We start from the raw sequence: 15815 nt of genomic DNA, 5'->3' as shown, positions 1-15815 counted from the left end.
TTTATGCTGACTTTATCTTTTTTTTTATTTATTTTTTTTTTAATTTTTTTTTTGGAGCTTTGGAGTTCTGGTTACTATTCACTTGCATTGTATTGACCTACAGAGCTGAGATATTCTTCCAAAAATCTTTGTTTGTGTTCTGCAGAAGAAAGTCATACACATCTGGGAAGGCATGAGGGTGAGTAAATGATGAGAGAATTTTCATTTTGGTTGAACTATCCATTTAATGACCTTGTTTACAGTGACCAATATTTATGTAATTAGATTGAAACTTTTGGTGGTTTTAGGATGTCATTACAACAATAGGAAAACATTTTTTTTAGCATTAATCTGGTTCTTCTTTTTCAGTTAAACCAGCCCCTTTGGAAATCAAGCCCTTACCTGAGTTGGATGAGTTTCAGGCACCAGTCCGTTCTCCTGTAACCAGGACCTTCGCCAGAGAGTAAGTGTCAGGCATGTTTCCTCTGAAGGCATGATACTGCATGGCCTCCACAGGCTAAATAACTAATCATTCATGCATTCCTGTAGCCTTGTTCTAACATCTCATAATAGTAAAATGGTATTAATGGTAGTAAAATGACTATGACTTGTTCATAAATTATTTGACTGTCATCACTAACTAACATTCAATAATCATAAAACTGTTAGTGATGAAAGATAAATTTGTTCCATTAATTATCTATTGAATTAAAGAGATAGTTCACCCAAAGATTGAAAATTCTGTCATCATTAGGCACTCTCCTGTTGTTTCAAACTTGTATGACTTACTTTCTTCTGTAGAACAACAAAAGGACATGTGAGCTAGAATGTTTGCCTCAGCCACCATTTACTTTCATTGTCATTCCCTACCATTCTGCCTAACATCCCCTTTTGTGTTCCATGAAAAAAACAATGGCAAATGTGTTTGGAACAACATGAGGGTGACTAAATGATGATAGAATTAGCATTTTTCGGTGAACAATCTGTCATGTGTCTAAAAGGCAGATGAAAGCATTTGTGGGGGTTTGTGCTTGTCTGATCACATGAGAAAGTGTGTCAGTAAAAGTCTTTATGCCTGGCAGTGTTTTATGGAATCACCTGCCCTTTAAATCAAGCTCTTTTTCTCAGCCAAGGAGGTCCAGTTCAGACAGAAAGAGTTTTTGATGCTGTTCTTTGTGTATGTGCGCACAAGAGCGGCAGTGTAAACGTTGTCCTGCTGCTCAGCCCTTCTAGGTATGCCACACCTCCCAGACCGCCTTCGGTGCATAGCACTGCTTCCAGCACAGACTCTGAGGAATGTGATGAGCATTACGTACCCATGCAACACCCTATTATGTCTACAGATGAACCAGTATGTAAAACCAACACCACAGCTACTGTTCCACTCCAGTTAAATTCTAATTCATGCAGTCAGGATTGGAAACGGAAGATCAGTTATACTGATTTTTCAGAATGAATAAATTTACAGTTTAAGAGCAATATTAAAGGTACACTATGGAAGTCTGGCCTGTTGATTTTTGAGTTACTTGCAGGGGAACATTGTTTTTTTTATTTATTTTATTTTTATTTTTTATTTTTTCAGTTGTGCTTCAGCACTGCTCGCCTGCGCGGATGAATCTGATGATTAAGGCAGTGTTTCCAAACCTTTTTTCTGCCACGGCACACTTTTTACTATTTAAAAAATCCCACAGCACACCACTATCCCACATAACCATCGCCGATAGTTTTCCTTTTCAAGAACTTGTCCATGTTTTCTGTTTGTCTTAGTAGCGTGTTTACACGTAATGTTTGAAATTTGGCTATGCAAAAAATGCAAGTAACATAGGTACGCTGTATAATGAGGTCACAGGTGACAAGAGTTCTAATTGGGTAATGACAAACCAGCAAATTTACGTCTTTTCCAATTTGTAGATTTGTTCTTGCAAATTTTTCTTGCAACGCCACAGAAAATAAATTTTTTATTTATGCATTTATTTACTGTATTTTCTGGGAATAAAGTCGCACCTGGTCAAAATTGCATTGTTGAGAGAAAAAATGAATGAAACAAGAAACACATATAAGTCGCATGTCTGTATAAGTCGTACTGACAGAGGTTGGATACTGCAGGCATTAGGACCCTGGAGCAGCCGCCAGACTTCACTTCAGCGGTTCAGATGTCAAACGCACTCCGTGAAGATTACAGTACCTCAGAATCTACACATTGTATCATAGTGTTTTTGGGCTTGTTTTAAATGGGAGAATTTGCTTTTAGTAATCGTGTGTAACAGTTTCTCATATTCGGTTTATGTTTCATGAGAAAAACGCGACAAGTAAGCCACATCTGTTCATAACATCTGTAACTGTGCACAAATAAACAGCTTGTAGTCTGAGAGTAAAACAATACAACTTTTGTATTATATTCATTAATTAACATTAGCGACTGTGGATATTTCTGATATTTGCAACCCTCTTTGCAATGTATTAATTATTCACTGACTGAATGTTTTTAATACGAGTGTGATGAATCACTTCATGGGCATGTAAGGAATTGCGTTTGACAGCAGACTAGAGTATGTTAGAACAATAATGTTATGATGGACAAAATATTTAAACTGGTTGCATAAAGTACTTTGTAAATGCCAAATATTCTGAATTGGCAAATTTGAAACGCTTCTACCATATCTATGCTTTCTGTATGTTTTCATCTGTTCTGGTGCACGTTGTTTGACCAGCCGACATCAGTTATGTGTAAATTATGCATATAAATCGCTTCAGACTACAGTCTAAATCGCACAACCTTTCAGATGATGAAAAAATCTGTGACTTACATTCTGGGAAAAAAACAGTATTTATTTATTTTGTGTAATTTGATAATTTTCCACGGCACACCTGACAATCTTCCGCGGCACACGCACAGTGGTTGGGAAACACTGGTTTAAGGTATACCCATTTGTTGCCTGTGATCACCTTATTAAAACAGATCTGAATAGCTACACCAAGAGTCACTGATAATAAGAACCTACAAGTCATACAAGACATACACTATATTGCCAAAAGTATTCGCTCATCTGCCTTTAGACGCATATGAACTTAAGTGACATCCCATTCTTAATCCATAGGGTTTAATATGACGTCGGCCCACCCTGCAGCTATAACAGCTTCAACTCTTCTGGGAAGGCTTTCCACAAGGTTTAGGAGTGTGTTTATGGGAATTTTCTTCCAGAAGCGCATTTGTGAGGTCAGACACTGATGTTGGACGAGAAGGCCTGGCTCGCAGTCTTCGCTCTAATTCATCCCAAAGGTGCTCTATCGTGTTGAGGTCAGGACTCTGTGCAGGCCAGTCAAGTTCTTCCACACCAAACTCGCTCATCCATGTCTTTATGGACCTTGCTTTGTGCACTGGTGCACAGTCATGTTGGAACAGGAAGGGGCCATCCCCAAACTGTTCCCACAAAGTTGGGAGCATGGAATTGTCCAAAATCTCTTGGTATGCTGAAGCATTCAGAGTTCCTTTCACTGGAACTAAGGGGCCAAGCCCAGCTCCTGAAAAACAACCCCACACCATAATCCCCCTCCACCAAACTTCACAGTTGGCACAATGCAGTCAGACAAGTACCGTTCTCCTGGCAACCACCAAACCCAGACTCGTCCATCAGATTGCCAGATGGAGAAGCGTGATTTGTCACTCCAGAGAACACGTCTCCACTGCTCTAGAGTCCAGTGGCGGCGTGCTTTACACCACTGCATCCGACGCTTTGCATTGCACTTGGTGATGTATGGCTTGGATGCAGCTGCTCGGCCATGGAAACCCATTCCATGAAGCTCTCTACGCACTGTTCTTGAGCTAATCTGAAGGCCACATGAACTTTGGAGGTCTGTAGCGATTGACTCTGCAGAAAGTTGGCAACCTCTGCGCACTATGCGCCTCAGCATCCGCTGACCCCACTCTGTCATTTTACGTGGCCTACCACTTCGTGGCTGAGTTGCTGTCATTCCCAATCGCTTCCACTTTGTTATAATACCACTGACAGTTGACTGTGGAATATTTAGTAGCGAGGAAATTTCACGACTGGACTTGTTGAACAGGTGGCATCCTATCACAGTACCACGCTGGAATTCACTGAGCTCCTGAGAGCGGCCCATTCTTTCACAAATGTTTGTAGAAGCAGTCTGCATGCCTAGGTGCTTCATTTTATACACCTGTGGCCTTGGAAGTGATTGGAACACCTGAATTCAATTATTTGGATGGGTGAGCGAATACTTTTGGCAATATAGTGTATATCCGAAAAATATATTGTGAGGCCCTGGTTACACCTGGTATGAAGATGCGCTTAGGGCTGTCTGATCACAAGTAGACAGACGAGACACATCACTGTTTACACCTGGTCATAATATACGTCTCCTTTGTCCACTTATGTTCGTATTTAGAGGTGACGGTCTCTAATTTCATGAGGACGTACAGTACTGTGCAAAAGTTTTAAGCACTTGTGAAAAATGTTGCATAGTGAGGATTTCTTAAAAAAATAATGGCATAAATAGTTTTCATTTATCAGTTAACGTTATACTAAGTCTAGTAAACATAAAAAAAAAAAGCTATATCAATATTTGGTGTGACACCTTTGCCTTCGAAACAGCGCAAATTCTCCTAGGTATACCTAGACACAGTTTTTCTTGGTTGTTGGCAGATAGGATGTTACAAGCTTCTTGGAGAATTCGCCACAGTTCTTTTATCTATTTAGGCTTCTACCTCAATTGCTTCTGTCTCTTCATGTAATCTTAGACTGACTCGATGTTCAGTGGGGGGCACTGTGGGGGCCATGCCATCTGTTGCAGGGCTCCCTGTTCTTCTATTCTATTTGCAAAAGGAATGTTTGTAAATCTAAAATGTATATTTCCTATTGACACTAAAGCTGAAGATATAAATAACCATCTTAAGACATCTTATGTGCCTAAGTCTTTTGCAATGTACTGTACACCAATCACTGTGTCAGTGTTTTACCTCATGGTGAAGATAAAGTGCAAAAAAAAAAAAAAAAAGAGAGCACCTTTTTATATTTTCTGATCGGACAGTTATTTACTTTTCACTACTGCACATAACTGCTGAAGTTAAAACTCTTGTTTTAGCGCAGTGTTCGATTGGCAAGTGAGTGGGTGAGGCTTTGCTGCTATTCGAACTGATGAGCATTTTCAACTGCATTCAACCACCTCAGAATGTTGTTTATTGGGACAAATCTCAAAAAGTTTTGACATCGTTTACACCTTTTTTTTAGTGTCATCCTATTCCAAACAGATTGCCCAAAGCGCATCTTAATACCAGGTGTAATCGGGGACTGAGCAAGTAAGTAGCTTAACACACGCCATAGTAGTTGGAACTGTTTACATACATGTTGTAAACGTGTGAGGACGAGTTTTGAACCCAACAGCTCTGAATGTAAAATTATTATTGTAGGCTTACTGTAGTGACTCGGTAAGGTGAGAACGGAAAAAATTTTACACCATTTTTTTATGTACTGGTGTAATCATTTCTAACGAAAAATTAAACCAGAAATCCTCCATAGTGGACCTTTTAAGTTATTTTCAGAGAATTCTTAGTATTCCTTGATACTCATTCTCAGATATGGTCTGAGATCTCTGGTATTATTTTCAAACAAACATAAACTCAGTTCATGGTCTATATATCATTTAGTTTTTACTTTCTACGATTCTCTTTTAAATAGTTTTACAAGATATATTGTATATTGAGGACCAAAGTGTTTTTACTTTCAGATTTCGTACGTTTTAAGTTTAGATTATTTTTTTTATCGTGGTGACCAAGACTAGATAGGAAAATGCAAGTTTGCACTTCCCAGATATCTTAAACTACTGGCCAGTCAGAAGAGTAAATAGAAGGACCCCTCGCTGATTTTCCTCTTTCACTTTTCAGTTTTATCCAGGTTTTCTTCCATTTCTTTCCGCTGTGTCTTTGTTCCATGTTTTTCTCTGGATTCATGGTTTCCCCTGAAGATGAAGGGCCTCTCATCTTTTTTGTTTCATGTTTGTTTTTATTAAAGCGATTATTATCTCTATTAACACACCATGTTCATGAAGTTTTAATGCATGGCTTGTTTTCTAACATGTTGTCATGCCAGCAGTCAAAAAGGGTGTTCCAAGAATATTACATATCTAAACAAACAGAGATTTATAGCTTTGGTTCTGATAACATTGCACAGTGTGGCTTTTGTTGCTTTGCACACTTCCTTCGACTTTAAATATTAAAGAATATTTACATGAATAAAGGGTCTCGTTTTCTGTTTCTGTTCCTCATTTTCTTCACTCAGCTGTTCCTTGCATTATCTTTTGTGGATCCTTTTTTTTCTGACTATTTTGTCTCTTTCTGTTTTCATTTGTATTTTCCACTTTTTCGTTTCTAGTCTTTGCCATTTTGTTTCCTTTTCCTCTTTGATTTTTCTGCTCCTCCTATCCTTCTTGTCCTTCCATTCTGTAGAGAGGAGTCCTTCTACTGTACAGTTCCTATTACTCCTATAAAGAGAGATGTGTCAGGTCTAGACCATCTGGAGGAGGTGAGCAGGGTTGCTAAAGTGGACCGAACTCCACTCTGTGTGGATGTGTTTTCATACAACCTAGATTGTGTATGGACGCTTGATAAATTAGCCAGTAAACACCATTAGACATAAGAAAAAATACTCTTTATTAGAATACTTTTGACTATGGATTGGAATAAAAGCATGTTCATTCCAGGATGAGTGGAACATTTCAACTAAAATTTTATTTACGAGTTTTATGAGGTATTTGTGTGTAGATGACTCTTCAAGAAATGCCCAGTCCAGATTTCTTTGCTCAAAGCAAATAATCAGAATAAATTGTATTGGTAGACCGGATATTGTATGTATTGTTTTTTTTTTTATTTTTTTTTTTTATATAAAATTTATATGCATTATTATAGCAGTGTCCTGCTGTTTCTACCTAACAGTCACTTGATGATTTGGTTTGTATTGAGTAAGTCATGCAGAGTGAAATAAATCTTAATATATTATTAAACGTACACAGAAAAAAAACAGCATTTGTGTTTATTATACTGTATTAATGACTCATGGACATGGAAATTCAGTTCAAAACAATCAATCTTGTAGGTCTACTCTCCAAATTACACTTCTAGAGGTTGGATTTTCAAAAGGTTGGACAAGTTTTTGAACAAAAATCCTACAGGGATAATAGAGCATTTTTTAATTAGAATGTTCTATGATTCACAATTTTGAAAACTTTCTGAGAGCCTAGGCCTGTTTCTCTCTGTATATTCTGGTGCCATGCTAATGTGGACAAAACTCAATACAGATGTAATCATCAGAATGAGTGTTGGGTAACCACGTCACTGATAAGATAAATAGATAGACTAGATGATTGAAACCATTTTGAACTGTTCACTGACATCACCTAGTAGCAGTGTCATAGAGTAATATACCAATAGAATAAACCTTTCAATGACTAATTCTGACTGCATTGTTGACTTTTAACCTAGCCATTCACATTATGCTGTTGACCTTTAACTTATTTATTCACATCATCGTGTCTTTTTGATTAACATTTGTTTTGTTTTTTTGCTGGTGTCTCAGAACATGAAGCTAGGTGCACCAATGAATGCTGATGGAGGTGGCAGTCCCATGGTGAAGCCCAAAGGAGACAAGCAGGTGGAGTATCTGGATCTAGATTTGGACCCTGGGAAATCATCGACTCCTCCTCGGAAGGTAGGAATAAATGTATGTTTACAACTGCTGGCTACACCTTTACTCAGAATTTATTCCATTTATTTTATCTGACTTGTAATGCAGAATGCCAAAAAAAAATATTGATTTTGAAGAAACAAATAAAACCTCTTTCCTCTCATATGCTGTGGCAGGAAAATTCTCAAAAAGCTTTCGCGACTTCACAAATTCAGATAGGACATGCTGTTTCAGATGTTTATGCAGGTTTATAAAAATTAATATTTAATGTGTATGAATTGTAATGTGTCCATTTTCAAGAGTAATTGCAGTAACTCTACCATATCATTGTACCGTTAGATACGGAGAGGTAAAAGAAGCTGTAAACAAAGCTCAACAGAGACGTGTGTCCCTCACAATAACTGTAATAATTTATTATTGCTACTAACCTTCAATAACAAAACTGAGACCTCTTCTTGAAAATGCTCAATTATTAGTGATTTGTGTAACCCCCTAACCCTTTTAACTTTATTTAAAAAAAAAAAAAAAAAAAAAAAACAGAAAAGAGGGTAAACAAATTATAATAATGTACTTAATGTAAAAATCATACTAACTTTAGGATGATTTAGTATGATCCAGTTTGGAGCTAGTATTGGATTTATCTCTGTATTTTTTTTAAAGTATCTCCAGTGTGTGAGATTCCAAACCCCCATGCTGTTAAATAGTTACCAGTTGTGGAGGATGAGAGTTTCAAGAGATTTAATGCCCATTGCAATGAATATGCAACCTATGGGGAGACTAGTTCTTTCAATTAGTCAAACTCCCACTTAGACTTTGGGAAACGTTTAATGGTACTTGAATTGGTACTATTTTAGTGCATTTCTATCTTTATACTGTGAAAGGCTTTGTTTGGAAAATGTTAATGAAGCATTATATTGTTACATATTGTTTTGTTTTCTTTCCTAAAAAGGAAATAAATGCATTTTGACAGGAAAAGAAGTATATTTAAGAGTAAAATTTCAACACTTTCAAAATATGCAATTAATCGCGATTAACTATGAAAAATGTGATTAATCGCAATTTAAAAAAATGTATCGACTGACAGCACTAATTTTAACAAGAAATCAGACACATACTTTTAATGCTTGTTAAAAAAAAAAAAAAATGTGTGGCAAGGGACTCTTGGAATAAATATCGATGAATGGATCGGTATCGACTGATCATAGTGTTAAAACATGATCGTTTTGGCATAAACTTTCCCGATCGGTGCACCCCTAAAATAAAATGATATGGAGAGACTTGCTTGTGTGTGGTTTTAATCACTGTTAGTCGGACACACTTTTTCTATCTAAAGCTGACAGGCGTAACAACGGGGCCATAATACATACCGACACCAATGTTATTACCCCCAGCCCTTATGATTATATGTCTACTCTAGCCTTCTGTTAGCTAGCAGGAATGAAACATGCATTTCTCCCAGCTTGATTGAATGGGGTCATTCTGTGGCGTCTCTTATTAACAAGGTGTATTAGCCCAAAGAACAGACTGTCAGTGGATGTTCATTGTTTATTCCATCATATTCTGCAAACTCTCTAGAGACTAGTGAGTGGCAGCTGTTTAAAATCCTGGTCAGCTGTTTCTTGAGATATTGGAACATTACTTCTTACATCCAGTTACTATCCCTATCCCTCTGCCTTACTATTCCTCTGCCTATGAGTAGCCCACATGGAATTTATGTGCTCAGGACTCCAAAGAAAGTTCTGCACATCTCCCAACATAATATAGTTAATGATATAAAAGTAACTAACCTCAGACCATCGCTTCATATCATCTACATACGCAGGTGAGGTGATCTCGACTCTGTGAAGTATCGGCACTATAGTGCCACATGTTTGTTTGTTTGTTTGTTTTTTCTTTTCAATTGCTGCAAATGTAATACTTTACCTGCTAAGAATATATGCTGATACGGGTGAAAACACTGGAGATCGGAAATTGAAAACAGACAAATCGTGGAACACTTCCACGTTCAGGAACAAGGTTAATAGAAAGTCAGATTTGTTTTTAATCAAATTGTTTATTATGTTTCCAGGAGTGTTGGTTATTCATGCTTTTGAGACATTACAGACTTTACAGCTTATTTTCTGTAAAGCTGCCTTGGAACAATGTGTATTGCGAAAGGCACAAATAAAAAACTATACAAAGAAAAATGATTTGACTTGATTTGACTTTTATGTTAAAATGTTTTTTTCTACTTTGGCAACAAAATCTCAATGTTCTGTCTTTGCACTGTCAAACAAGCAAGTGATAGCCAATGTTGAAGCATTTTACCGATAAGAAATTAGGATAAATAATTCTGATTCAAAGTACTTAACTCCAGTGTGCTGTCTGTCTGCACTGGTCTCAGAACAGTTCAAAATGTACCTTATTTTCATCCTAACTCCATATAAAGCCTCTGAAAGAAACAGTTTTTTTTCTCAGTGTGAAACTGCACAGTAAATACAGGATTTCTAATGAAAAACTAGCACTATTGTCCACTATACTGGTCATTGTGTTTAACAGCATGCCGTTTTGTGATAAATCGTTCGGATCTTTAAAATGACATTGGATGAAACTTAAACAGGTTTCAATGTAAAAACTTAATTAGGTTTTTTACTAGATGTAGTTTTGTCGGCACTTCTCCAAAAGACAGTCTCCGCTGTGGTCAGTGCCATGTTGTTTTGTCACATCACTCTGTGCATCGAAAGTTTAACCCTTTACTGACAGCCCAGAGTTGTCTGAACTGAGATCAGTTGGTTTAAATTAATTTAAATTATGCGTTGCATATAGTGAAGCCAAAACACAATGTCCACACAGAAGGACGAGGGGTTGCACAATGTTAAACATTTTGGCTGATTTAATCTTGCCTTTAACTACCTGTAAAAGTATTGTACTCAGAACTCCGTGTAACAAAGAAGGTACAAAAACAAAAGTCTACGAGATAGGGCTGAAACCAATTTTTGTTGTCGAATACCTGTTTGATCTTGTGGGACGTAACATGAGATAATTATACAATGACTTAATTGATGATTAGTCAATTATCCAAATAAATCTGTTGTTATGAGACATAGAGGGTGAGACTTCTAATATTTTTCTCTCTTTTAACTGCTGTCTCCCATTTCTCCACCTTGCAGAAGAAGAGTAACGGGACTGGTGTTTCAGCGTCAGATGAGCGAGTTGACTACGTGGTGGTGGATCAGCATCGAACGCAAGCTCTGAAGAGCACACGTGAGGCCTGGAGTGATGGACGGCAGTCGACGGAGACAGACACCACAACCAAAGGGGCCAAATGACACACATCTCTTTCCTCCTCTCTGCTTGATCAGGACTCGCGGTAGGCTGAGGAGTGGAGGACACTGCACACAGTCGGAACCTCCAGCCTCCTCTTTTGTGCCTCCAGGTTTGATTTTAGATACAGCTGTGTGACAGCGCCTAGGTTACAGCTCCCAGATCAGCTTGTTTACACTGCTTCCTGCTAGATGACAGCACCCATGCAGGGGAGAGCTGATATGAGGTAACCTCATGTATAAGCTGACAGTAGGATGGACTGTACTCTGCACAGGAGCTGAAGGACTTGCCGAGCCTTGAAAATGAAAAATATGCTTACAGAGCAGCATTATTCATACAATACGGATACACACTACCCCCCCCACACTCAGACTTTGGATGTCTTTTCCCTCCATTGTGGTGTTAAAGCACAATATTCCATGAACTTGGGGTGCATCAGGTCTGTATTTGGCTGTTTGACTGATCCTCAAGGTTATTTTTTTTATTTAAGATGTTCACAAAACCGCCATGGTGAATTTCTTAGAATACTTTTTAAGAGCCTTAGGGGCCGTTCACACAAAACACGTTTTTACATTCGTCTGCGCTGTTTTTTTGTTTTGTTTTTTAATGTAAACACATTAGATGGGCGTTGGAACATTGCGCGGTATCTCACGCAGGATTGCTGCATTTTTAAGAAGGCATGCCAAGTTCAGAGAGCTTCTACTTAGGTGAAAGTGTTTGTTTTAAATTTCATTTGCATTTAAGACAGCAGACAGACTGTATAAAGTGTTATGTACATGAAAAAGTGTCCTTTATTTGTATCTGATATCTTGTATGTTAAGGCTAAGGTGTGGATTCTGCAGGATAGAAGTCTACACAGTCTAAGATGGTATCAGAAACTATGAAATGTTAATGTTGGAATCAGGAACTGTGATTAGATTTAAAAGAGAAGATAATTTCTCTGGATTTTTGTTGTGTGTGTGTTTTTTAGTTGTTTTTTTTTTTTCTTCAATGCAAGGTATCCATTTACAAAAGCGGTCAGGTACTCACTGAAAAGTTTAACACAAATTCCTTTATTTTATTTTGCAGCTATGGATAATATCTTTAGTGTTGCAGTTCACATGTTCTCATAGAAACCTTTTGAAAATGCTTACGATGCAAGACTTTATAGGCTTTATAAGATGCCTTCACAGAGGTGGGAATAGCCGGTAAAGTAGTTTAGGGAATTTTATTTTGATTCTGAATTCTCTGTGTGACTGGTGCATCAGTCCATTTTATTGCCACTTTGATAATTTATTGCAGATGGAGTTCCACAGCTCTTTGAGACTAATTGCCTTACCATTGCAACTTGTTTTGAATGTTGTAAATATGATCTGTTCAGTCATTTTTAGCTCATGTCAGAACACATCAGATTACTCTGTATGTAAAAAATAGCTCTACTAACTACCATTCTTAAGCCAATAAGACACAGTTAATGTGTCACGACACCTTTGGTGGCTTTAGCTGTATATATCTATACAGACTTTTCAAGCATGTCCTCTTGATTCAAAGCTGTGCCTCTATTGTTTCCCTCCTACTCATTTTTTCTTTTTCTTTTACGAGCCCCCAGACCCTGATGCTTTATATCTTTTTTTAATGAATCCAAAATAAGTGTACATTTTAAAATAAACTCAATAAAAAAAGAAAAGAAATGGATTTTTTTTTTTTTTTTTTTTTTTTTTTTTAATTGTGATGTCTTTGTAGAGTTTTTCAGAGCTGAAGTTTTTTATTACCAGAATAAGAAGTTAATGGTTAATATTGCAACACAAATGGTGTCCTCTCATGACTTCCTTGTGATATCTTTAAAATAAACCAATGCTGTAGATAGTCAGGGTAGTCTAATCTTCACCCTACCTGTTTCTGAATGGAAGCTCTGGCATATACGATTATTGAAGCTCACAGCTTTTCTTGACAAAAGTATCGCTTTATTTCAGTTCTGATGATTGGAAGGTCAACGGTTTTCATTTTGGTAGTGTTCAGCAGCTATCCTATCAAAGGGTGTTCACACACAAAGATTAGGTCGCTAGAGGTCACCAAGTCTGTTGGTCGCCGGTAGGCGTTACTACTTGACTGCAGTATACAACCATATCAGGTGGTAAATCACTGTCTGCACTCCCATTGGGAGTTGCTGCATATCACTGCTCAGTTGCATAAAGCAAAATTTTGCTCAACTTGGTCACAACACCATCAATCTTGGTCGCTCATTTTGACAACTTTCATTGAAAATGATTGACCTTGAAGTCGCTGTATTTGTAAACAGCCCTTTAAAAATCTTTCTGTCCCTGTAGGTGAGCCTCGATTGGAATCAGCTTCTTTCCTAATGCAGTTTGGAACGTGTTGCATGTGAAGCACACTAGATGGAGCAGCTAATCATGTCACAGAAAGGTTAGTGGCAGAAATTCAACTAAAATTTCATCACAGGTTATAGATGTATGCATTTTATCTTTTAAACACCTCAGAGGCACTTTATAATAAACAAGTAACAGAATCTTTTCATTAAAAAAAAAAAAAACTGTAATATATTATTTCCAGTCTCTTGGCTGTAGGATCATTGTACATTTTATGTACAAGAGTATGTTTTATGATTGTTATCTGACTGTGTTTGGACGATGTTGGTCTGGCAATTAAATTGTAATATGTTTTAGCAATATCACACAAGCAAGAGTTGATGAGTGTGATTATTGCTTTTATAAAACAGTATAAACAAAAAGTTAATATCAGTTAACTTGCATTTTTGACACATGATGGACAGTTATATTTAAATGTTTGCTCTTGTAATGAAAATGGTTCCAAAAGTAGCCAAAGCAGAGCAATGCACAGTCTGGCAGCCTGTGTGGAACACTGTGAACTCAGTCAACCTGATTGACACAGTGAAGCGTCCCAATGCTGTTAAACTAAAAATAAGCACACTTGGAACACCATTTGTTCAATCAAATTAGATGACCGGAACTAACAGTTGTACAATAAACAATGACTGACATTAAACAATAAACTGAAAAAAGGTATCGCCAGGTAATAAGCCAAAAAATTAAACCACGTTAGTCAAAGTATAATTAGCACATTCAACATCCTTTGCTTAATTTTGTAAATCTGTACTGAATTATTTAACATGAAAGAAACATTTACTATGTAACAATGCTTGATATGTGTGGTTCACAACTTTTCAAGTTTTATCAGGGTGTACTGATACCTTTTGTTGACAGTAGAGTAGGCAGCTATGTACACACAATTATATGTGATTCTGAACCACATTTTAACGTCCTGAAATGTTTATAAAAATAAGTACATTCTGAATAGTTATGAATTAATTATATTAAACATCATTTAACTCGCTTTGCATAACGACACATCAGTCATCGGGGAACACTGATCTTTGCTCTTAAATAGCAGTTCATGTCATGGAACATATAAAAATAGATACATTTATTACATAAATGTTTGAAGAAGCCAGTTCCTGCATCCATTTGTTTACTGAAACGCTTGCACACACTCAGATAAAGAAGTTTATGCATTGAATGAAAATAAAACAGACAAACAAAAAACTATACTCAATAATCCTGACAAAGATCTATTTGCCTAAGACTTCCGGTTTAGGCTTCTGATGGCCAATTCGGGTCATTCATGCCATTCTTGTTTACTATGTAACATTTAGTTTTTACTTAAACATTTTATAAATTTGTTGGGTTGAATTATGTATAATGCAGACAAGTTGTGCTAATGTTATATTTTCATATAATCTGAGTTTGCCACAAGCTGAGCAAGAGTTAACAGCAAAGCACAGATTTACTCTGTTTGTCTGAGCATGTTTACTGTGGGAGCCATTGGGAGCATGCTGTAACATTAGTACTGCAAAGCTCAAACTTAATCTTTGGGAATATGCAACAAGCAACCTCCCTTGGTTTGGCCAGGTTATATGAGAGCTTCTACTTGTCTTGGAGTCAAGATGTGTTTATTTCTGACTGGATGAACAATCTAGCAGTTCACAATTAAGATGTTAATTATAACTTGGCAGAAGCTGTGGAACCCTACATGAGAGCCACACATTGGATGGTGTCATTTTAACTAAGGCTTCAAATCCCAGCATGGTTGTCTCTCATTGAATCAATCTGTCACAACCTCAGCTGCTTTGCTTCTTGGGAGGAAAGCACCATGGTGAAAGTTAGTTTAGGCATGAATGTCTTAATGAACAGGGAAGGTTTTCGGAAAGAGGGGCTGTTTAAACCTCAGAGCTGTCCCTGTTGTGCCTCATGCCCGTGGCCTCCCTGCTGTATGCTGTGCAGGAGGAAGCGGAATAAGGTGGATACTTTTTCTCTTTCCTCTTGCGCTGCAGTAAGAGAATCACCAGCACAACCACCAGACATACCAGCAGGATAAGCCCAGCCACCCCCAGCAATGTGGACATGCCAGCGGGAAGAGGGTAAACTGAACTAGGCCCCTTAACCAGGCTCCCCTCCACCAGAGGGTGCTCTTGGTAGGTTTCGCGACCCCATGGCTGGCTCACCTGGAGTCGGTTAGAGCGGTCCAGGGCAATATGCTGGATGTTGGTGCCTCGGTTGTTCTCGGCACTAATGTCCAAAGCCTCTGAGTCAGGCACTGCACGTCGACTACGTGTGCCGGGGTCAGATAGGATGGAGGACAAGCCATGGTGGTACTCAAGGCTTCTTTTACCACGATTGGCATTCTCTCTAGAGCGGACGGTGTAGATGGTGTGGATGAACCATTCACGGCCAGCAGCAACCTAAAGAATCAGAGAGATAACAAGGTTGAAGATTCTGGAAAACCATGTTTCACTATGGGCTTCACAATGATTTTTAAAAG

General features: G+C 37.7%; 2 protein-coding genes across 15 annotated transcripts in view; one reads left to right on the top strand and one right to left on the bottom strand.

Moving 5' to 3' along the window:
* Positions 1-12639, top strand: part of LOC127443886 (GRB2-associated-binding protein 1-like) — a 121927-nt gene extending 109288 nt beyond the window's left edge. For 7 of the 14 annotated variants that reach the window (XM_051702906.1, XM_051702903.1, XM_051702911.1 and 4 more), the window contains 4 exons: positions 349-442; positions 1204-1330; positions 7569-7712; positions 10826-10990. In XM_051702906.1, coding sequence (XP_051558866.1) covers positions 349-442; positions 1204-1330; positions 7569-7712; positions 10826-10984 — 524 coding nt within the window. In that variant the 3' untranslated portion in view covers positions 10985-10990. Of the gene's footprint in view, positions 1-348; positions 443-1203; positions 1331-6442; positions 6519-7568; positions 7713-10825 lie in introns of all 14 variants that reach the window. The other 7 variants (XM_051702908.1, XM_051702904.1, XM_051702912.1 and 4 more) reach the window with 5 other exon arrangements.
* Positions 12640-12804: 165 nt separating this feature from the next.
* LOC127443872 (FRAS1-related extracellular matrix protein 2-like) overlaps positions 12805-15815 on the bottom strand; it is a 35013-nt gene continuing 32002 nt past the window's right edge. Inside the window, exon 24 of the mRNA XM_051702869.1 lies at positions 12805-15735. Within this exon, the coding sequence (XP_051558829.1) occupies positions 15214-15735 (522 nt within the window). The 3' untranslated portion in view covers positions 12805-15213. The remainder of the gene's footprint in view (positions 15736-15815) is intronic.

Source organism: Myxocyprinus asiaticus, chromosome 7, assembly GCF_019703515.2.
Source record: "Myxocyprinus asiaticus isolate MX2 ecotype Aquarium Trade chromosome 7, UBuf_Myxa_2, whole genome shotgun sequence".
In the NCBI taxonomy this organism is placed as follows: domain Eukaryota; kingdom Metazoa; phylum Chordata; class Actinopteri; order Cypriniformes; family Catostomidae; genus Myxocyprinus; species Myxocyprinus asiaticus.
The sequence above is the reverse complement of the archived record's forward strand: the minus strand, read 5'-3'. Positions and strand labels throughout refer to the sequence as shown.